Raw genomic sequence first — 23,817 nt, forward strand, 5'->3', positions numbered from 1 at the left:
TTTGTTGGAAGCACGCTGCAAGTTACAACTTTTGTTGGAAGCGATCTGCAAGTTACAGCAGCAACTATAGCAGATACCATCGACTGACAGAGTTGGTTTATCCCGACCCCCCGTACTTAGAAGGAACCTAACATCACACGAGGGCATAGGGGATTGTGGGGTTGATACATTTTACTTGCAAACATTACACAGTGTCACAACACAGCCAGATAGAATATTGCCAGATGGATCAGCTGACACAAATACAACACAGATACAGCAACCAGTGTTCAAATAATACAACAGAGTAATCAGATTATACAACAGACTAGCCAGACTTCACACAACAGACTAGCCAGACATCAACAGACTAGCCAGACTTCACACAACAGGCTAGACAGACATCACACAACAGACAGACAGACATCAACAGACTAGCCAGACATCACACAACAGACTAGCCAGACATCACACAACAGACTAGCCAGACAACAGACTAGCCAGACAACAGACTAACCAGACATTAATAGACTAGCCAGACATCACACAACAGACTAGCCAGACAACAGACTAGCCAGACAACAGACTAACCAGACATTAATAGACTAGCCAGACATCACACAACAGACTAGCCAGACAACAGACTAGCCAGACAACAGACTAACCAGACATTAATAGACTAGCCAGACATCACACAACAGACTAGCCAGACAACAGACTAGCCAGACAACAGACTAACCAGACATTAATAGACTAGCCAGACATCACACAACAGACTAGCCAGACATCACACAACAGACTAGCCAGGCATCAACAGACTAGCCAGACATCAGACAACAGACTAGCCAGACATCACACAACAGACTAGCCAGACATCACACAACAGACTAGCCAGACATCACACAATAGACTAGCCAGACATCAACAGACTAGGCAGACATCAACAAACTAGCCAGACATCACACAATAGACTAGCCAGACATCACACAACAGACTAGCCAGACATCACACAACAAACTAGCCAGACATCACACAACAGACTAACCAGACATTAACAGACTAGACAGACATCAACAGACTAGCCAGACATCACACAACAGACTAACCAGACATTAACAAACTAGCCAGACATCACACAACAAACTAGCCAGACATCACACAACAGACTAGCCAGACATCACACAACAAACTAACCAGACATCACACAACAAGCTAGCCAGACATCAACAGACAAGCCAGACATCAACAGACTAGCCAGACATCAGACAACAGACTAGCCAGACATCAACAAACTAGCCATACATCAACAGACTAGCCAGACATCACACAACAGACTAACCAGACATCACACAACAGACTAGCCAGACATCACACAATAGACTAGCCAGACATCACACAACAAGCTAGCCAGACATCACACAACAAACTAGCCAGACATCACACAACAAACTAGCCAGACATCACACAACAGACTAGCCAGACATCAACAGACTAGCCAGACATCACACAACAGACTAGCCAGACATCACACAACAAACTAGCCAGACATCACACAACAAACTAGCCAGACATCACACAACAGACTAGCCAGACATCAACAGACTAGCCAGACATCACACAACAGACTAGCCAGACATCAACAGACTAGCCAGACATCACACAACAGACTAGCCAGACATCAACAGACTAGCCAGACATCAGACAACAAACTAGCCAGACATCACACAATAGACTAGCCAGACATCAAACTGACTAGCCAGACATCACACAACAGACTAACCAGACATCACACAACAGACTAGCCAGACATCACACAATAGACTAGCCAGACATCAACAGACTAGCCAGACATCACACAACAGACTAGCCAGACATCAACAGACTAGCCAGACATCAGACAACAAACTAGCCAGACATCACACAATAGACTAGCCAGACATCAAACTGACTAGCCAGACATCACACAACAGACTAACCAGACTAACCAGACATCAACATACTAGCCAGACATCAGACTACAGACAAGGCATACATCAGACAACAGACTAGACATAGATAAACAAACTAGCGAGACACCCAATTTCTAGCCATACATCACACAGCACAAAAACTACACTAAACTAAAAATGCACGTGAAAACCAAAAGCATTTATTTATTTTAATATTTTTACATTTGTAATGTTAGCAGCCTCTTATTAAGCTTCTCTTGATGTTTATCCTTCTCGTGATGTTTATCTTTCTCTTTATGTTTATCCTTCTCTTGATGTTCATCCTTCTCATGTAAGCACATATATCGGTACAGTTCCAGCAGTGAAATAAACGTCCATTATCCTTCTACCGTCAACCCGCCTCACTCAACAATCGCAACCTGGTCCTGAAATTAAAGCTTTTGTTATCCTACACTGTTACATTGTTTTATCTATTCTGTTGGATATATGGTATGTCTGCAACCTGGTCCTGAAATTAAAAGTTTTGTTATCATACACTGTTACATTGTTTTATCTATTCTATTGGATATATGGTAAGCCTGCAACCTGGTCCTGAAATTAAAGCTTTTGTTATCATACACTGTTACATTGTTTTATCTATTCTATTGGATATATGGTAAGTCTGCAAACTGGTCCTGAAGGTTACGTTTCATCTTTTAATATGGTTCCTCAGATAGTCATCCAAACAATCATTAGAGATTAATTAATACACTGGATAAAGCTTGTGGATAAACTGATGGTGTATATTGAAAAACTGGATAAGGCTTGTGGATATGGTGATGGGTGTATGCTGAAACACTGGATAAGGCTTGTGGATAAACTGATGGTGTATGCTGAAAAACTGGATAAGGCTTGTGGATATGGTGATGGGTGTATGATGAAACACTGGATAAGGCTTGTGGATATGGTGATGGGTGTATGCTGAAACACTGGATAAGGCTTGTGGATATGGTGATGGGTGTATGATGAAACACTGGATAAGGCTTGTGGATATGGTAATGGGTGTATGCTGAAACACTGGATAAGGCTTGTGGATATGGTGATGGGTGTATTAGCTAACAGAGGCGGGCGAGGACGACGAGTTTGGTTCGATCATTATTGTTGGCCTGGATTAAAAAACGTGTTTTACTTTTTATTTTATTTTGTCATCAAAGCGATCGTAAAAAAAATAAAACAAAATAAAACAAAACATAGGCCTGAAAATAATTTAGAAACTTTTTTAAAGAATCAATGTTATAAAGGTTGAATTTCCAGTGAAAATTATTTTTGAAATAAAGAATACATTTCAATTTATTTTCATCAAGCGAGACATTATGGCAACATTGATTGGATCTAGATCTAGTGGAACTTTGTGACCGATCTTCAGAAAACCCCAATTCATAGTAATTTGTTCTAAAGACTTTGCGGAAACAATTTTTTTTTAAATAAAAAAAAGAATTATTTAAAATCAAATGGTCTAGTTATGCCATGTTTATGTAAACTTTCAGTAAACAAATTTCAACAACCCAATTGTTTGAGCATCTTAAAAAATGTGTATAGTTAACGAAAATACTAAAACATCCATAACATCCAATCACCTTTGTTGGTTCTAGTAGTCCGGCTAATGTTGTCCGTTGGTTCTAGTAGTCCGGTTAATGTTGTCCGTTGGTTCTAGTAGTCCGGCTAATGTTGTCCGTTGGTTCTAGTAGTCCGGCTAATGTTGTCAGTTGGTTCTAGTAGTCCGGCTAATGCTGTCCGTTGGTTCTAGTAGTCCGGCTAATGTCGTCCGTTGGTTCTAGTAGTCCGGCTAATGTTGTCCGTTGGTTCTAGTAGTCCGGCTAATGTTGTCCGTTGGTTCTAGTAGTCCGGCTAATGTTGTCCGTTGACTTTAGTAGTCCGGCTAATGTTGTCCGTTGGTTCGAGTAGTCCGGCTAATGTTGTCCAGCGTCGGTTCTAGTAGTCCGGCTAATGTTGTCCAGCGTTGGTTCTAGTAGTCCGGCTAATGTTGTCCGTTGGTTCTAGTAGTCCGGCTAATGTTGTCCGTTGGTTCTAGTAGTCCGGCTAATGTTGTCCGTTGGTTCTAGTAGTCCGGCTAATGTTGTCCGTTGGTTCTAGTAGTCCGGCTAATGTTGTCCGTTGGTTCTAGTAGTCCGGCTAATGTTGTCCGTTGGTTCTAGTAGTCCGGCTAATGTTGTCCGTTGGTTCTAGTAGTCCGGCTAATGTTGTCCGTTGGTTCTAGTAGTCCGGCTAATGTTGTCCGTTGGTTCTAGTAGTCCGGCTAATGTTGTCCGTTGGTTCTAGTAGTCCGGCTAATGTTGTCAAGCATGGTTCTAGTAGTCCGACTAATGTTGTCTGTTGGTTCTAGTAGTCCGGCTAATGTTGTCCAGCATGGTTCTAGTAGTCCGGCTAATGTTGTCCGTTGGTTCTAGTAGTCCGGCTAATGTCCGTTGGTTCTAGTAGTCCGGCTAATGTTGTCTGTTGGTTCTAGTAGTCCGGCTAATGTCCGTTGGTTCTAGTAGTCCGGCTAATGTTGTCCGTTGGTTCTAGTAGTCCGGCTAATGTTGTCCAGCGTTGGTTCTAGTAGTCCTGCTAATGTTGTCCAGCGTTGGTTCTAGTAGTCCGGCTAATGTTGTCCAGCGTTGGTTCTAGTAGTCCGGCTAATGTTGTCCAGCGTTGGTTCTAGTAGTCCGGCTAATGTTGTCCAGCGTTGGTTCTAGTAGTCCGGCTAATGTTGTCCAGCGTTGGTTCTAGTAGTCCGGCTAATGTTGTCCGTTGGTTCTAGTAGTCCGGCTAATGTTGTCCGTCGGTTCTAGTAGTCCGGCTAATGTTGCCCTTTGGTTCTATTAGTGAGGCTAATGTTGTCCTTTGGTTCTAGTAGTCCGGCTAATGTTGTCCGTTGGTTCTAGTAGTCCGGCTAATGTTGTCCGTTGGTTCTAGTAGTCCGGCTAATGTTGTCCTTTGGTTCTAGTAGTCCGGCTTATGTTTTCCGTTGGTTCTAGTAGTCCGGCTAATGTTGTCCTTTGGTTCTATTAGTGAGGCTAATGTTGTCCGTTGGTTCTAGTAGTCCGGCTACTGTTGTCCTTTGCTTCTAGTAGTCCGGCTAATGTTGTCCGTTGACTTTAGTAGTCCGGCTAATGTTGTCTGTTGGTTCTAGTAGTCCGGCTAATGTTGTCCAGCATGGTTCTAGTAGTCCGGCTAATGTTGTCCTTTGCTTCTAGTAGTCCGGCTAATGTTGTCCGTTGACTTTAGTAGTCCGGCTAATGTTGTCCAGCATTGGTTCTAGTAGTCCGGCTAATGTTGTCCGTTGGTTCTAGTAGTCCGGCTAATGTTGTCCGTTGGTTCTAGTAGTCCGGCTAATGTTGTCCGTTAGTTCTAGTAGTCCGGCTAATGTTGTCCGTTGGTTCTAGTAGTCCGGCTAATGTTGTCCAGCATGGTTCTAGTAGTCCGGCTAATGTTGTCCAGCATGGTTCTAGTAGTCCGGCTAATGTTTTCCGTTGGTTCTAGTAGTCCGGCTAATGTTGTCCGTTGGTTCTAGTAGTCCGGTTAATGTTGTCCGTTGGTTCTAGTAGTCTGGCTAATGTTGTCCGTTGACTTTAGTAGTCCGGCTAATGTTGTCCAGCGTTGGTTCTAGTAGTCCGGCTAATGTTGTCCGTCGGTTCTAGTAGTCCGGCTAATGTTGTCCGTTGGTTCTAGTAGTCCGGCTAATGTTGTCCGTTGGTTCTAGTAGTCCGGCTAGTGTTGTCCGTTGGTTCTAGTAGTCCGGCTAGTGTTGTCTATTGGTTCTAGTAGTCCGGCTAATGTTGTCCGTTGGTTCTAGTAGTCCGGCTAATGTTGTCCGTTGGTTCTAGTAGTCCGGCTAGTGTTGTCTATTGGTTCTAGTAGTCCGGCTAATGTTGTCCGTTGGTTCTAGTAGTCCGACTAATGTTGTCTGTTGGTTCTAGTAGTCCGGCTAATGTTGTCCAGCATGGTTCTAGTAGTCCGGCTAATGTTGTCCGTTGGTTCTAGTAGTCCGGCTAATGTCCGTTGGTTCTAGTAGTCCGGCTAATGTTGTCTGTTGGTTCTAGTAGTCCGGCTAATGTCCGTTGGTTCTAGTAGTCCGGCTAATGTTGTCCGTTGGTTCTAGTAGTCCGGCTAATGTTGTCCAGCGTTGGTTCTAGTAGTCCGGCTAATGTTGTCCAGCGTTGGTTCTAGTAGTCCGGCTAATGTTGTCCAGCGTTGGTTCTAGTAGTCCGGCTAATGTTGTCCAGCGTTGGTTCTAGTAGTCCGGCTAATGTTGTCCAGCGTTGGTTCTAGTAGTCCGGCTAATGTTGTCCAGCGTTGGTTCTAGTAGTCCGGCTAATGTTGTCCGTTGGTTCTAGTAGTCCGGCTAATGTTGTCCGTCGGTTCTAGTAGTCCGGCTAATGTTGCCCTTTGGTTCTATTAGTGAGGCTAATGTTGTCCTTTGGTTCTAGTAGTCCGGCTAATGTTGTCCGTTGGTTCTAGTAGTCCGGCTAATGTTGTCCGTTGGTTCTAGTAGTCCGGCTAATGTTGTCCTTTGGTTCTAGTAGTCCGGCTTATGTTTTCCGTTGGTTCTAGTAGTCCGGCTAATGTTGTCCTTTGGTTCTATTAGTGAGGCTAATGTTGTCCGTTGGTTCTAGTAGTCCGGCTACTGTTGTCCTTTGCTTCTAGTAGTCCGGCTAATGTTGTCCGTTGACTTTAGTAGTCCGGCTAATGTTGTCCAGCATTGGTTCTAGTAGTCCGGCTAATGTTGTCCGTTGGTTCTAGTAGTCCGGCTAATGTTGTCCGTTGGTTCTAGTAGTCCGGCTAATGTTGTCCGTTAGTTCTAGTAGTCCGGCTAATGTTGTCCGTTGGTTCTAGTAGTCCGGCTAATGTTGTCCAGCATGGTTCTAGTAGTCCGGCTAATGTTGTCCAGCATGGTTCTAGTAGTCCGGCTAATGTTTTCCGTTGGTTCTAGTAGTCCGGCTAATGTTGTCCGTTGGTTCTAGTAGTCCGGTTAATGTTGTCCGTTGGTTCTAGTAGTCTGGCTAATGTTGTCCGTTGACTTTAGTAGTCCGGCTAATGTTGTCCAGCGTTGGTTCTAGTAGTCCGGCTAATGTTGTCCGTCGGTTCTAGTAGTCCGGCTAATGTTGTCCGTTGGTTCTAGTAGTCCGGCTAATGTTGTCCGTTGGTTCTAGTATTCCGGCTAGTGTTGTCCGTTGGTTCTAGTAGTCCGGCTAGTGTTGTCTATTGGTTCTAGTAGTCCGGCTAATGTTGTCCGTTGGTTCTAGTAGTCCGGCTAATGTTGTCCGTTGGTTCTAGTAGTCCGGCTAGTGTTGTCTATTGGTTCTAGTAGTCCGGCTAATGTTGTCCGTTGGTTCTAGTAGTCCGGCTAATGTTGTCCGTTAATTCTAGCAGTCCGGCTAGTGTTGTCTATTGGTTCTAGTAGTCCGGCTAATGTTGTCCGTCGGTTCTAGTAGTCCAGCTAATGTTGTCCAGCGTTGGTTCTAGTAGTCCGGCTAATGTTGTCCAGCATTGGATCTTGTCTTATTATACATATTGATTCTAAAGTAATTTAATATAGATCTAGCAACGCTACAACATGGGATCAATGACATTTGAAGTGTAAATCTTGGAAACGTTAAGGTCTTCTCAAGGATTCGTCAACTCTTACTGAAAGAGTTAGTATAGTCAAACATATTTTAACTAGATCTATGTGTTTGACTATCCTCTCTAGACCTAGCGATCAATTGGGCAAATGAAGTAGAGTTCATATGTTTCTTGACCTCGGCATATGAAGAGATAGTGTGGTCAGCACTATGCCCAGCCATCTTTACTTTCCTAACATGAGTTAGGTACCCATTTGCGCTGGGTGGACTCAGGGACGTTATACTGACTTGAACCCGGATTCGAGCTACCCACAAGTATGGGACATGAAAGACATGATGTTAGAGAATATCAGACATGGACTAACAGTATGAGAAACACGGTTATTTCGGGAGAATGGGAAAAAGGGTAAAATTTTGTGTTAGTAGCTATCGGCTAATTGTAACAGTTGGACAACAGGGTTAGGGTATTGGGTAACATATCGGTTACGAGGGCTAGAGGTTAATGCACCTGATGTTAGAACAGCCTTTAATTTTACTTTGTCTACTTTAAGCCTACTTTAATTCTGCTTTAAGTCTACTTGAATTCTACTTTAATTCGGTAACTTTAAATCTAAGTCTACTTGAATTCTACTTTAATTCGGTAACTTTGAATCTAAGTCTACTTTAATTCTACTTTAATTCGGTAACTTTAAATCTACTTTAAGTCTACGTTAGTCTAGTTTGTTTAGTTTAAGTCTACTTTAAGTCTACTTTAAGTCTACTTTAAGTCTACTTTAAGTCTACTTTATGTCTATTTTAAGTCTACTTTAAGTCTACTTTAAGTCTACTTTAAGTCTACTTTAAGAGAAAAAAAAAAAAACTCACGCTGACTGTTTCGGGTATGGGGGTGTCAGCAGCAGCCGTACATTCTTCCGGATTCTGCTCAATCTGAGGAGGTGGCTCCAACACAGCTTGTGGCTCCGCTACTGTGGTTGGCTCAAACTTAGCTGGCTCACCTTCTGGCTGTGGCTCAAACTTTGCTGGCTCAGCGATAGACAGTGTGTCTTTGGTGCCTCCTGGTTTGTCCGCATTACATGGCGCATCTTTGTTGTCGCACGGAGCTCGAAACGTATGCGTGTTGCATGGCCTTCGTATGGGCGATGTGTTCTGAGACTCATCCATGGCTCTCTGCTGCTAACTTTACTCGGATGTTAAGAAAAAAAGATGTTTTTTTTTTGTGAGAAACAAGGCGGGTCTGATTGGCATTAGATTGTTGCTTTAGCTGGACGTAATTGCTGACGTCAAAGTTATTTGAGCTCAAGTGTTTTTCACAATAGGATGAGGGTTATAGAGTATATCGTTCCTTAGCTATAGTGAAAATACATGATGGAATATATATAATTGTAATGACTGATGATATATATTAATATAAACAAAAAAAAGAAGAAAAAATACTAATTGTAAATCATATAATACATTACCATTATACTTATTATTATAATTGTAATTATTTATATTATTATTAATAAAAGCTTAAAATTTCTTAATTAAGAACTGAAAAATGTTTTAAAATTTACAAGCGCATATAGATCGCTGCTTACAGATTATATATATATATATATATATATATATATATATATATATATATATATATATATATGTGTGTGTGTGTGTGTGTGTGTGTGTTTGCGTGTGTGTGTGTATTGAGCTATGTGTGTTTGTTATACCTTTACTACAATTCAATAAGCGACCCAGGCTTTCTTTTTAGTTATTTAAATAGTGCTGCAATATCATATACCACCTGCATACTAGTGCTTCGCAACAGTGTGTAAATCTACAATGTTATTTTTGGAGGATAGAAAAGAATAGCACTAAACATAAAACACATTTGCTTTTGAAATCCTTGTGAAAAAAAATTCCACTAAAATGATATAATAGAAAGAATTACGGGGAAGATTAAAAAATAACCCCAACCCAACCACACAACGCCAAGAACCTCAATCATAGCCACACACCAACCCACAAGCAACACGCCACCCACTTACCTCAAGATCTACACAATCATTCATCTAACATCACACAGACCACTTCTTATAACCACACCCAACACCCCACATACACCACAAACAGAAAGTAGACCAAACACCTCACCACCCCACCCCACACATACACCACAAACAGAAAGTAGACCAAACACCTCATTACCCCACCCCACACATACACCACAAACAGAAAGTAGACCAAACACTTCACCACCCCACCCCACACATACACCACACACAGAGTATACCAAACACCTCATTACCCCACCCCACACATACACCACACAGAGTAGACCAAACACTTCACCACCCCACCCCACACATACACCACACACGGAGTAGACCAAGCACCTCACTACACCACCCCACACATACCCCACACACGGAGTAGACCAAACACCTCATTACCACACCACACCACACCCCACCCCACACATACACCATTCACGGAATAGACCAATTACCTCATTACCCCACCCCACACATACACCACACACACAGAGTAGACCAAACACTTCACCACACCACCCCACACATACACCACACACGGAGTAGACCAAACACCTCATTACCCCACCCCACACATACACCACAAACAGAAAGTAGACCAAACACCTCATTACCCCACCCCACACATACACCACAAACAGAAAGTAGACCAAACACCTCATTACCCCACCCCACACATACACCACACAGAGTAGACCAAACACTTCACCACCCCACACCCATTTGTGAGCTGGGCCAACGAGTTACTGTGGAAATCTTGTCAGACCGCCAAGATCATTGTTTTGAATTTTAGAAAACGTGTTTAATTTATCTAGTATAACTGCTCCCCCCCACCCCGTTTTAATAATGACCTTTTAACTTTATAACAAACTAACCAAGCGTATCAACTATACAATAAACTAGCCAAGCGTATCAACTACATAACTACCCAAGCGTATCAACTACACAACTACCCATGCGTATCAACTGCACAACTAACCAAGCGTATCGACTGCTCAACAAACTACCCAAGCATATCGATGACAATCAAACTAGCCAAGCGTATCGACTACACAACTAGCCAAGCGTATCGACTACACAACTACCCAAGCGTATCGACTACACAACAAACTACCTAAGCATATCGATAACACAACAAACTAGCCAAGCGTATCAACTACACCACACAATCAATGACGTAAAAAAAGGCATTAGCATTTATTTTTTATTAATATTATTACATTTGTGATGTTACTCTATCCCTTTCAGTTTCTCTTGATGGTATTCTGTCGGTTATAAAACTTGATGTAAGTTCTCGATCTTTCGTCTCCCCATTACTTGAATGAGTCCAGTCAGCGGCAGAATCGTGTCCAGTTAAACTTCAAACGACTTTAATATTGCAGAGAGGTGGGTAGCTTCCTGTTGAAGCCAAATCTGAAATTAAATTAAACAAACACCTACATAACATTTTAATATGTCAAACCTTTCGAATGCAACATAAAAAAAAACAAAAACAAAAAAAAAAACAAAAAAAAACCAATGTTTTAGAGTTGTTAGTCTTCTCACATGACTTAAGTAACACACGCTTATCTACTTTGTTCTTTCTAAGTCGCATTCCCCAACACACATTCGGTCGATAGTTCCCAACAAAAACTAGAAATTTGAACATTTGACTTTAGAATTAAAAGTTAGCATTTCTGAATTTTTAAATTGCAAAATTATCACTAACTTGGTCAATATCTTTTAACATATCGAACATATCGAACTCGATTGGCAAGATTGCTTTATCCGAATGCCTTGAATGCTCCATTGCAGATATGAGATAGTTTGATATTAAAAAAAACGTCGCTCACATAGTGCTACAGATACATATAATGTGGGCCCACTCAATAGGTCAATAGATCCACAAACACAAATGGGCACCCACATATGGGGTCAATAGGTCCACACACAAATTGGCACCCACACATAAGGTCAATAGATCCACACACACATGGGCACCCACACATAAGGTCAATAGATCCACACACACACATGGGCACCCACACATAAGGTCAATAGATCCACACACACACATGGGCACCCACACATAAGGTCAATAGATCCACACACACATGGGCACCCACACATAAGGTCAATAGATCCACACACACACATGGACACACACACATAAGGTCAATAGGTCCACACACATGGACACCCACACATAAGGTCAATAGATCCACACACACATTGGCACCCACACATAAGGTCAATAGATCCACACACACAGGGCACCCACACATAAGACCAATAGGTTCACACACAAATTGGCACCCACACATAAGGTCAATAGATCCACACACACACATGGACACACACACATAAGGTCAATAGGTCCACACACACATTGGCACCCACACATGTCAATAGATCCACACACACATGGGCACCCACACATAAGGTCAATAGATCCACACACACACATGGGCACCCACACATAAGGTCAATAGATCCACACACACATGGGCACCCACACATAAGGTCAATAGATCCACACACACATGGGCACCCACACATAAGGTCAATAGATCCACACACACATGGGCACCCACACATAAGGTCAATAGATCCACACACACATGGGCACCCACACATAAGGTCAATACATCCACACACACATGGGCACCCACACATAAGGTCAATAGATCCACACACACATGGGCACCCACACATTAGGTCAATAGATCCACACACACAGGGCACCCACACATAAGACCAATAGGTTCACACACAAATTGGCACCCACACATAAGGTCAATAGATCCACACACACATGGGCACCCACACATAAGGTCAATAGATCCACACACACATGGGCACCCACACATAAGGTCAATAGATCCACACACACATGGGCACCCACACATAAGGTCAATAAATCCACACACACATGGGCACCCACACATAAGATAAATCGATCCACACACACACACATGGGCACCCACACATAAGGTCAATAGATCCACACACACATGGGCACCCACACATAAGGTCAATAGATCCACACACACATGGGCACCCACACATAAGGTCAATAAATCCACACACACATGGGCACCCACACATAAGGTCAATAAATCCACACACACATGGGCACCCACACATAAGGTCAATAGATCCACACACACATGGGCACCCACACATAAGGTCAATAGATCCACACACACATGGGCACCCACACATAAGGTCAATAGATCCACACACACATGGGCACCCACACATAAGGTCAATAAATCCACACACACATGGGCACCCACACATAAGGTCAATAGATCCACACACACATGGGCACCCACACATAAGGTCAATAGATCCACACACACATGGGCACCCACACATAAGGTCAATAGTTCCCCACACACATGGGCACCCACACATAAGGTCAATAGTTCCCCACACACACATGGCACCCACACATGAGGTCAATAGTTTCCCCTACACAGTCACACTTAGGCATCCACAGATTAGGTCTATATACATGGACATCCACACACGACATCAATAGTTGCACCCCCTCACACACACATGGACACCCACACACGACATCAATAGTTGCACCCCCTCACACACACATGGGCACCCATACATGAGGCCAAAACCGTAAAATCTGATAAAAGTAGATCAATATACATTTTTTTTTTACAGAATATCATCTAAATTAATACATTTAATTTTCATTTTCAAACATTTATCAAAAATATACAGCACATATTTCCAAAATGCGTGAAGCGTATTCTAAACAACTGTGTCGTTGTTAAGCGGCGCCCATGCCAAAGATTTTGGAAACGCCCCCTTCGATGTCTAGTTACCAGAGAAATGAGTAGTCCAACCCTGGTAGCTAGGGATATTAATGCATGTTGTATAGCGGGTCTACCAATGATCCGGTTAATACTAAGCCCAACGGCCTAGAGTTTGTAGCACCGTTCATTCGTACCAGGGTCGGCGCTACCTATAAGGCGAACTAGGCGGTCGCCTAGGGCGCTGTCCGTAGGGGGCGCCAAAATGGGTTGGTAAACCAAATTGAAAGTTTGAGGGGGGGGGGGGGAGGTGCAAATCGAAAATTTGAGGGGGGGGGGGGGCAAATCGAAAGTTTGGGGTGCAAATTGAAAGTTTGTCCCCGGAACATGGAGGAGAGAGATGGAAGAAGTGCAGGCTACTGGCAAGACCTGGCATGAATTAAAGTGGCTCGCCCAAGACAGAGTGGAATGGCGGAGATTTGTTGCTGCCCTATACTCCAGAGGGGGTGATGAGGATTAAGTAATTAAGTAAGGTGGCTTGCTTGTTTTTTTTCTGTTTATAGAATAGGGTGGACATTTGCGTCTCACTTAGGCGCGGCTAAGACAAGTTTAGAGTAATGTTATTAGTTTGGGTTACCTCGATTACATAGTGTGAAGTTAGTCAAGCATGATGAGTAGACCTATAAGGCACAAACTTTACACTAAGTGACTAAGGGTATGAAATTACTTACGGCAAAGGGAGTGACATACGGTTGAATTTTCAACTAATTCGGAATCATTGGTTTTGGTTTATCTTTACTCTGGTTCTTGCTCAGTGGCAGGTTCTGGCTCAGTGGCAGGTTCAGCGGCAGGTTCTGGCTCAGGGGCAGTTTCAACGGCAGGTTCTGGCTCAGTGGCAGGTTCAGCGGCAGGTTCTGGCTCAGTGGCAGGCTCTGGCTCAGTGGCAGGTTCAGCGGCAGGTTCTGGCTCAGTGGCAGGTTCTGGCTCAGCGGCAGGTGCTGGCTCAGGTTCAGTTGCTGGCTCAGGGGCAGGTGCTGGCTCAGGTTCAGTTGCTGGCTCAGGGGCAGGTGCTGGCTCAGGTTCAGGTGCTGGCTCAGCGGCAGGTGCTGGCTCAGGTTCAGGTGCTGGCTCAGCGGCAGGTGCTGGCTCAGGTTCAGGTGCTGGCGCAGGTTCAGGTGCTGGCTCAGCGGCAGGTGCTGGCGCAGGTTCAGGTGCTGGCTCAGCTGGTTTTGGTTCACTAGCGGGTTCTTTGCTTGGCTTTGTCTCTTTACTGGCGTTATCTTTTAAGTCACATGGTGCACGAAGCGACTGGCATTGACAGGGTTTTCGCACATGTGGTTCCATCGCTGATACGCCTATTGTTGTATGCCGGAAACTTTAAAAGGGATATGGGATGTTGTTTTTGTATTGTTTTTTCAAAAAAAGGAAATAAATCGGATGTTAAAAGTTTTAGTTATGTGTGCGCGTAGTTTTTGACGTCATTGTTATTTGGGTAAAAACTTATTTCTTTTCAAAGGGTTTGGTTTTAAGAGTATGCAGTTCTAAAAATATACGAAATTAGCTCAAATAGCAATCCGACATAAAATTTGACTTAACTTGATGCTTAATTCATTCTCAAAGGATTAAATACATTTCCTACACAAAGTACTATTTACCGCACTATTATGCGCACATTTTTCGTGTTCATTAGTGCGCAATGGTTTTTAGTGATGCAATTCTATTGTATTAAAATTTTTAAAGTAAAAACGTTTTTATAACAAGCTTTTATAAAATTATAAACTAAAAATAAAAATGATGGTCCCTTGTCAAATTCTAGTAAAGGTATTCAATACATAAAATATAGCTACCCAAGAACTGACCAAGCTTTTCTATTTAGTATTTAGCTAATGGGAGTCATCCAATCTTCTTGGTGTCTTCTTCCAGGTCACGTCTAAAGGTCTTCCTTGGTCAACCTCTTTTCCTTTTGTCTTATTTAACAAAGTAAAGAGTTCAAAATTGCTATGTAATTTTAAAAAATCAAGAAATATGAAAAAAGTGTGTTATTTACTCATCGGTATAGGCATTTTGTCTTCGTCAAAACTAGAGAATGTGGTCTTTTTCTCATGAAAATTTTATTGTCAGTTGTTGCCCATCAATCATCTCTAGGATCTTATCGATGCAGAACAATCTAGCAAACTTAGACTACACACACACACACACACACACACACACACACACACACACACACACACACACACACACACACACACACACACACACACACATATACATATATATATATATATATGTATATATAGGCCTATATATATACATGTATAGCTTATATAGGCCTATATATATATATATATATATATATATATATATATATATATATATATATATATATATATATATATATAGGGCCTATATATATATATATATATATATATATATATATATATATATATATATATATATATATATATATATATATATATATATATATATATATATATATATATGGACTAAATAGCTATTATTTTTGCATTATTGGTGTAAGAATTTCACTTTTTTTTTGCTGTTTCTTCACACTACTAATTTATTAAATTATGTCATATCTGTTATCTAGAATTACGTAGGCCAGGATAAATTTTTCGCCATGAACTTTCTTGCCTTACACCTGCTTAACTTTTTGTTTCCGGATGTCAAGCACAACATAAACATGGCGACGGCTGGATTTTGTATTCGTTCATTTCGACTTCTGTTTTTAGTGTATTTTGTATTCCAAATGTTCCCCTCTATTTGTATTGCACAACGTTTACTTGGACTCTATGCTGCAGATACCAATGCTCACACACAACCAAATGGAAGATTAAATGTGAAAGCTCACATTCCAGTTGAGATAATATTAGTGGGTACTGACCTCCGCGACCGTTGTGAGATATTTTTAACGCAAAACAACGCTAGTTGTAAAAATGTTAGAAGAACACAGACATTTGTTTCAGATCCAGTTAATAGTAGCACGTCTGCTAGAGTTGAGATAGAACTCGATCTTCTGGATAGACTCCAGTACATTTGCTTAAAGGAACATACCTCCGATCAATATATACACCAAGGAGCAGAGGAATGGTTAACCATAAAAACTTTCACAGAAAAAGAAGAAAATAAGTATTTTATGCCATTTTGGTTGCAGATATCAATTTGCTGTGTGCTACTAGTATTATCAGGACTTTTTAGTGGTTTAAATTTAGGATTGATGTCTCTAGACCAAACAGAACTTAAAATAATTGGTAAAGTTGGATCGGACAATGAAAAGCAGTGGGCTAAGCGCATTGGTCCACTGAGAAAACGCGGCAACCTACTACTTTGTACCCTGTTGCTTGGTAATGTGATGGTAAATAGCACATTTACAATCTTATTTGATAATATGACAAATGGAATTATTGCTGTAGTGAGTTCCACCATTGGTATTGTGATTTTTGGTGAAATAATACCTCAGGCTATTTGTTCACGTCATGGATTAGCCGTTGGTGCTAATACTTACTGGCTTACAGTTCTTTTCATTATTCTTACTTTTCCTGCATCATTTCCCATATCGTTAGTACTGGATAAAATTCTGGGAGAAGAAATGGGACAAGTTTACAACAAAGAAAAGTTACAAGAATTAATACGAATGACTGCCGATCGACGTGTGCTTCGCGATGATGAGGCTAATATAATTTCTGGTGCATTACAATTGACTAATAAGAGTGTTGAGGATATAATGACTAAAGTTGAAGATGTTTATATGCTTGAAGTAAACAGAATATTAGATTTTGACACAATGACAGAAATAATGCATCATGGTTATACTAGAGTTCCTGTTTATGATGGTGAGAAGACTAACATTATCAATCTACTTAATACTAAAGACCTTGCTTTGATTGATCCAGATGATAAGACACCACTTAGCACAGTGTGCAAATTTTATGATCATAAGCCACTGTATGTTGACCAAGATGTGAAACTTGATGCAATGTTGCAAGAATTTTTGCAAGGTGTGTATGAATTTAAATTATTTTCCCATAGTATACTGAATTCTTTTTTCAATGTAGATTCCATTAGTATAAACCATTTTTAATTTGACTGTGACATACTCTTTGTAAGGGTGTGGTTGCATCATCATTCAACATGTTTCATTTTGTACATACATCTCCTATTCTTATTTTGTTCATATTTTTATCTAAAGAAGCTCTGTCTACTTAATAATCTTAGCCTTTATTCTATCACTTATCTTTAATATTACATTTAAAAATATTATTTACTGTTGGAATTTTTACTTTTATTAGAAACTTATTTTCCTATTTGTACTGTACATAATGAATGTACTAATGTGCTTTTTTTCTCATTTAAAAAAAGAGTGTTATTTTTAAGTTTTTGTCAATGCATCTCGGTTTTGTTAAATGAATTTAAAACATATTTTTAAATTGTTTGTAGATTCTTTATTTTAAAGATAAATGTTAATTTTTTAAAATCTATAATGAGTTGCACAATCCTTGAAAAATGCTGTGTAAGAAATGTTTTTGTAAAAAGTGATTAAAACTTTTTCTGAATGAAATAGGTGACTCTCATATGGCTATTGTTCAGAAGTTGCACAACAATGAGGACCATGACCCTTATTATGAAACCATGGGGGTAGTGACTCTAGAAGATGTTATTGAAGAAATTCTACAGCGTGAGATTATTGATGAAAAAGATCTTGTATGTAAGTAACATCTTCATAACATGGAAATAACATTACAGTAGTATACAAAAGGGCCTGTGCTAGCTATTCAATGCACAAAATATCAGTCGACAGGAAAGATAACAAAAATACTTTAGCCCAATTTCTTGTTTCTCTCTTAAAATTTGCTTTACATGTTTGTGCAGGAAACTTCAACATTTGTTGGGATCTAAACTTGAGACATTTGAGTTAGAAGTTAATAGGTCTACTATCCCACCATGTCATTCTAGTTAACAGACCCCATAAGACAAAATATAGGTTATTTATGTGGTAATAATATATAAATTTGATTGGATACTGTAGCTTGATGTCAATTTCATTGTGTACCTAGCTGACAACAGACAGAAGGCACCAAGGAACAAGAGACATGATTATGAAATATTTGGTGCTGAAGTTGACAGGTCAAAATTACCAAAACAGCTAGCTTTTGTAGCATTCCAGTTTTTGACTACAAGTAAGTTAAAAACTTAAAGTATTTTCATGCATCCCTCTCCATTATTTTTTAAAGTATGTTGCTAAGCTATGTTTTGGTTTAACTTAACCCTATATGGCTTATGGTAGTTTTCATTGTAGTAGTTTGTAAAGTATTGTCTAGAAATAATTAACAGGAGACTCATCCATTGAGTGATTCCATGGAAAACTCCATAGTTTTTAGAGCAGTTATGTTACAGTTTGCACATTGTATTGATATTTTGGTCAAGGCCAAGAAAATAGTTTCTGCAACATAGGGCTAAGTCATTAGTACACTGGTTCTTAACCTTTTTGTTTTTGGAGGTACAGAAACCCACTAGCTTCAAAAGCTCGTTCACCAAACCCTACTCAATAGGAAGAATCAAATATTATTTTTATCAGATTAAAAAAATAGGTATATATTGTACTGGTGCACAAAATAAACCATGCATTAAAATCATTGTGTTCAAAGAACATAACCTTTAAAATATGATATTTTAAAAAAACCCTGTGATAATGAATGTATACTGCAAATCAGTGCTAGTTCTGCTGTTGCCTTTAATGATATAGAAATAAAACAATACTGATATATATGCTATCTCACTCTGGCACACTTTATTACTATGTCACGCTGTCGTATTTGAACTGTCGTCAGCCACGGCCACTAGTTCAACAGTCTGCACTGATAAAATCAGACAGCGAAGCATATGTGTCTTGACACCCACCAAACGCCAGAAACTTGACTCACTGAACCCCTAGGGTTCAATCAAACCCAGGTTAAGAACCACTGCATTAGTGCATAGGCAAACATTTTGAATGTGAGTTTCAAATTAAAAGATGTACTGAACCTAATTAGACCTAGCTTTGACGGAGAAACTATTGTCCTGAGTGATTTTATCAATGTTGATCCCCAGCTGTGGAACCTTTCTCTGATGCTTACCTGGCGAGGAATGTTCTCATGAACCTGATGAAGAAGGACATTGTCGTCAATCTCAGTCCCACAGACCCAGTTTCACAAAAAAACTACATCTACCAAAAGGGAGTCGCAACAGATAAGTTTGTTCTTATTCTGCAAGGTATGTACCTGCTCAAACCATGAACTCAATCTTGTAGAAGCTATTTTAATCCAGTCCTAGACTCATTTTAATATATCCTTAGACTCAGGGATGTTGATACTATTTTAATGGTAATAGCTGATAAAAGGGTTAAGAAGCACCATGAAAAGGGTTAACAAGCAGCATGAAATCTTGTAATAATTATCTGCTACTAAATAGTGCCCACCCAGCCCTGATGGATACCTAACGCACGTTAGGAGCATAGTGCTGACCACACTATCCCTTCATATGCCGAGGTCACAGAAACTGGTGAACACTACTTGCCCCATGGACTGTCAAGTTCAAATAGGGAACTTAATTAAACTAGAAAGATATTTTTATTCACATAGTTTTGATGTATGGGTTCACAGAAACCGGTGAACCCTACTTGCCCCATGGACTGTCAAGTTCAAATAGGGAACTTAAACTAAAAAGATATTTTTATTCACATAGTTTTGATGTATGGGTTCACAGAAACCGGTGAACCCTACTTGCCCCATGGACTGTCAAGTTCAAATAGGGAACTAAAAAGATATTTTTATTCACATAGTTTTGATGTATGGGTTCTCCTCAGTTGTCTGTCATATGATCTAGAATGTTTTATTTTACCTGCAGTAGCTTCTTTAAGGGGATATGTGCGTTTTTTTTCCATGTAAAAAAAATTTAATATATAAAGCCTTTAGACTGCTTCTAGTGGTTTGAAAATAATTTCGGTTGTCATTGGAAACCCAAAAAAAAAACATTTTGAATGTTTTGGTACTTTTAAAAACGCTTTATGCACTTATAGCAATCAAATTTACAGTGCTTATATTTCAGTATATATTAAAACTTTTATCACAACAACTTTTTGATAGAGCAACTGGTCAGAATTCTACAATTTGTAGAGTAATTTGAGTAAATCTGAGTAATTTGTAAAGGTAATTGTAAGTGCTGGGTGACAGAAAATATGAGTAAAATACATCCAGCTTTCCAACACTGCCAAATACAAAAGATGATAGATATTGAACTTTTTTTTTTAGAGAGCATGTAAAAAGATTATTATGTAATTAACGGGGTCGTAAAAGTTGTATTTTACCACATTCAATTTTTTTTATTATTATTTTTTTGTTATTATTTTCTTAATACAAAAATGGACAAATTATCCAAAAGTGCAAGAAACCCATTATGATGAAAAATCAAGATTTTTTCCCCATGCATACCCTCATAAGGGAATTAAAAAAACATGGATATGGTTACTATATCTAATAAACCAACTTAGCCCAAACATATTCTAATTGCAGACCCAAGTTAAGAAGTAAATATTTCTGAGAAAATGAAAGGATTTTACGTTCATATTTTTTTTCTAAATAACAATCGCTAAGGTGGTCTAGGAAAACTGTGTTTGGAAAAATAAAATTTCTTTTCAAATTAAGAATGTTTTTTGTATGTAATTTTAGTCCAATGTAAAGTTACTACGCAGGTCTGAAATATTAATTTTTTTTTTTTCTTTTTTTTTTTTTGCAAGCTTGGTCCCATGACATTGATGATAAACAAACGCTTTTAATTAAATGAATGGAATAAGATTTTGAAATTTTTAAACAATTAAAAAATGGAACCAAAAATGTATATTTGTTACAAGCAGCTTACTCTGTCTTTTTATAGCAGTTAATCCCATAAACACAAATAAGGTCTCAAGGTCTGAACTTGAAAATTTATGTATAGCATTTTATTTGTACATGGTTATCTGTTATGTAAGTGTACACATACGTCTTCATAGACAGACTAAATTATTGGAAACATTTCTTTATTAGCTTTTGGCTTTTTAAAAATTTCTGTGTTCAGTCTATGTTGTTGACATTTCTGATAATTTTGTTTAGGAACTGTTGAGGTTATTGCAGGAGAAGAGGGAATGGTCTTTGAGTCTGGTCCATTCAGTTATTTTGGAAAGGAAGCAATCAATTGTAAGCTATTACTTCCTTCTTTTTGGTGCATTTACTTTCCAGCCTGATTTTAATTCAATCTTGTCATTTTATTTTTCTAATTTGCTGTCTTGAATTTCAGTGGTGCGCAAACATGCTTCGATGAATGAGTTAAAGATTAAAGATTACGTACCAGATTTTTCTGTACGTGCACTCACTGATGTGCAGTATTTGTGCATTAACCGAACCCTATACTTGGCTGCACTCCGCACCACCAAAATGCTGCGAAATTCTGGCAACATTGCAATAAATGAAGCCTTTGATGCTGAGTTTGAAAAGGTCAGCAAGTTGAACACCAATCGCAACAGTGGACTGGAAGGCTTGTCCCCTTTATTCACCATGTCAGCACTTGAATGTATCAAATTTGACGAAACAACAAAAAAACACTCGACCTCGTCCCTTGATAGGGTGACTTTTTTCCCTCCTAGAAATGACCCTCATGAGTATTTGTATCGCATGAGGCGCACTGGATCTGACGCTAAAGATCCTTGCGCTGGCATTGCTGAAAACTTTGGAGCAAGAGCTATCGGCCACATGAAATCATCTGATGGCCTGTCCATTCCTACCAGTCCCCTGGCTGGTAAAAGGACTCCTAACACCAACAACCGTAAGCCTCATTTCTTGAAGGAGTCTCTTGAAAAAAGTCTGGAAAACAAGTCGCCGACTTCTCCAGACTTTCACGTAGAAGGGGACGGCATTGACCTTAGAGACGTGAAAACCTTCCTGCCTGATGGCCATGTGTTGAGCAGCGGTGTGCCAGAAACTCAGGACAAGGTGCCATTGATTGTGATGAAGCCAGCCGAAGCCGAACAGCCCAACAGCAATTTTTCCGCCACAGGTCAGACAAACTATACCAACAACAAAGACGCTGAACGGGTTCCTCTGATGAACCAAACAGAATCAACATTTGACATGTCCGCGCTGGACACCTCCATGTGAGGGTCACTGCCAAAGTTTTTATTTATTCTCTCCCTTTGATGTAACTTTATGTACTTCAATTTTATTGGGTTTTTATATATATTTGTTACCATTTTTAAAACCGTTTCTTTGATACCTTTTAAAGTAAAGCACAGAAAAAAGTTTTTTCCCAATTAATGAAGGCAAGTAATCTTTTTAATGACAGACAGCAATGTGTTTAAATTTGACTGTGAGTGGATGATCAAATGTGTAGCAAAGAGCTAGAAGTCTACATGCGTCCAGTTGTTGGAGATTAAACATTAAAATTTTACAATCAAATGTCAATATTTTAGAACTTTTTTTGTAATGTCAAGGTATTTGTTCTCTTTTCTTATCAGGGCAGAGAGCCTGTCACTAAGTTTTTAGGGCAGAGAGCCTGTCAGTGTATTGTCAGGGCAGAGCAGAGAGCCTGTCACTAAGTTTTTAGGGCAGAGAGCCTGTCAGTGTATTGTCAGGGCAGAGAGCCTGTCACTAAGTTTTTAGGGCAGAGAGCCTGTCAGTGTATTGTCAGGGCAGAGATCCTGTCACTAAGTTTTTAGGGCAGAGAGCCTGTCACTAAGTTTTTAGGGCAGAGAGCCTGTCACTAAGTTTTTAGGGCAGAGAGCCTGTCACTAAGTTTTTAGGGCAGAGAGCCTGTCAGTGTATTGTCAGGGCAGAGATCCTGTCACTAAGTTTTTAGGGCAGAGAGCCTGTCAGTGTATTGTCAGGGCAGAGATCCTGTCACTAAGTTTTTAGGGCAGAGAGCCTGTCACTAAGTTTTTAGGGCAGAGAGCCTGTCACTAAGTTTTTAGGGCAGAGAGCCTGTCAGTGTATTGTCAGGGCAGAGATCCTGTCACTAAGTTTTTAGGGCAGAGAGCCTGTCACTAAGTTTTTAGGGCAGAGAGCCTGTCAGTGTATTGTCAGGGCAGAGAGTTTGTCAGGACAGCAAGCCTCTCAGGGCATTGTGACAGTAGAGAGTCTGTTAGTTTGCTTTTAGGGCAGATGGTGCCTTCATCTTGATTGTTTCAAGAACTCTGAGCAATCAGTGCATATTTACATCAATCAGTACATATTTACATCAATCAGTACATATTTACATCAATCAGTGCATGATTTAGATCAATCAGTACATATTTACATCAATCAGTACATGATTTCATCAATATGAACATGAGTTACATCAATAAGTATATGTTTTGGTTGTAACACAACACTAAGTACAATAAATCACACCAGTTTTGGTTGTATGACTTAAACTCAGGTAACAATGTGTATAGTCCCTAATGTCAGATGTCTTTCTCTTGGATTATGTGCCATTT

At 40.0% G+C, this 23,817-nt stretch overlaps 3 protein-coding genes across 3 annotated transcripts; 1 reads left to right on the forward strand and 2 right to left on the reverse strand.

The window, feature by feature from the left end:
* Nucleotides 1-2,108: 2,108 nt before the first annotated feature.
* On the reverse strand, nt 2,109-8,828 carry LOC131936141 (uncharacterized). Its single transcript, XM_059293047.1, has 2 exons — nt 8,396-8,828; nt 2,109-2,353 (listed from the first exon to the last, which is right to left on the reverse strand). Exons 1-2 carry the CDS (start codon nt 8,690-8,692, stop codon nt 2,330-2,332), a joined length of 321 nt encoding a protein of 106 aa, XP_059149030.1. The 5' UTR covers nt 8,693-8,828; the 3' UTR covers nt 2,109-2,329.
* A 1,931-nt stretch (nt 8,829-10,759) lies between these two features.
* On the reverse strand, nt 10,760-14,794 carry LOC131936140 (protein TsetseEP-like). Its single transcript, XM_059293046.1, has 2 exons — nt 14,051-14,794; nt 10,760-10,974 (listed from the first exon to the last, which is right to left on the reverse strand). Exon 1 carries the CDS (start codon nt 14,661-14,663, stop codon nt 14,115-14,117), a length of 549 nt encoding a protein of 182 aa, XP_059149029.1. The 5' UTR covers nt 14,664-14,794; the 3' UTR covers nt 10,760-10,974; nt 14,051-14,114.
* A 1,214-nt stretch (nt 14,795-16,008) lies between these two features.
* LOC131936138 (metal transporter CNNM4) lies at nt 16,009-22,798 on the forward strand. The gene is made up of 6 exons (XM_059293044.1): nt 16,009-17,335; nt 17,899-18,042; nt 18,392-18,514; nt 19,425-19,586; nt 21,461-21,544; nt 21,645-22,798. Exons 1-6 carry the CDS (start codon nt 16,021-16,023, stop codon nt 22,499-22,501), a joined length of 2,685 nt encoding a protein of 894 aa, XP_059149027.1. The 5' UTR covers nt 16,009-16,020; the 3' UTR covers nt 22,502-22,798.
* The last annotated feature ends 1,019 nt before the right edge of the window (nt 22,799-23,817 follow it).

The sequence above is a fragment of the Physella acuta genome, unplaced genomic scaffold (assembly GCF_028476545.2).
Source record: "Physella acuta isolate Inbredline_101_S28 unplaced genomic scaffold, ASM2847654v3 ptg000168l, whole genome shotgun sequence".
Lineage (NCBI taxonomy): Eukaryota > Metazoa > Mollusca > Gastropoda > Physidae > Physella > Physella acuta.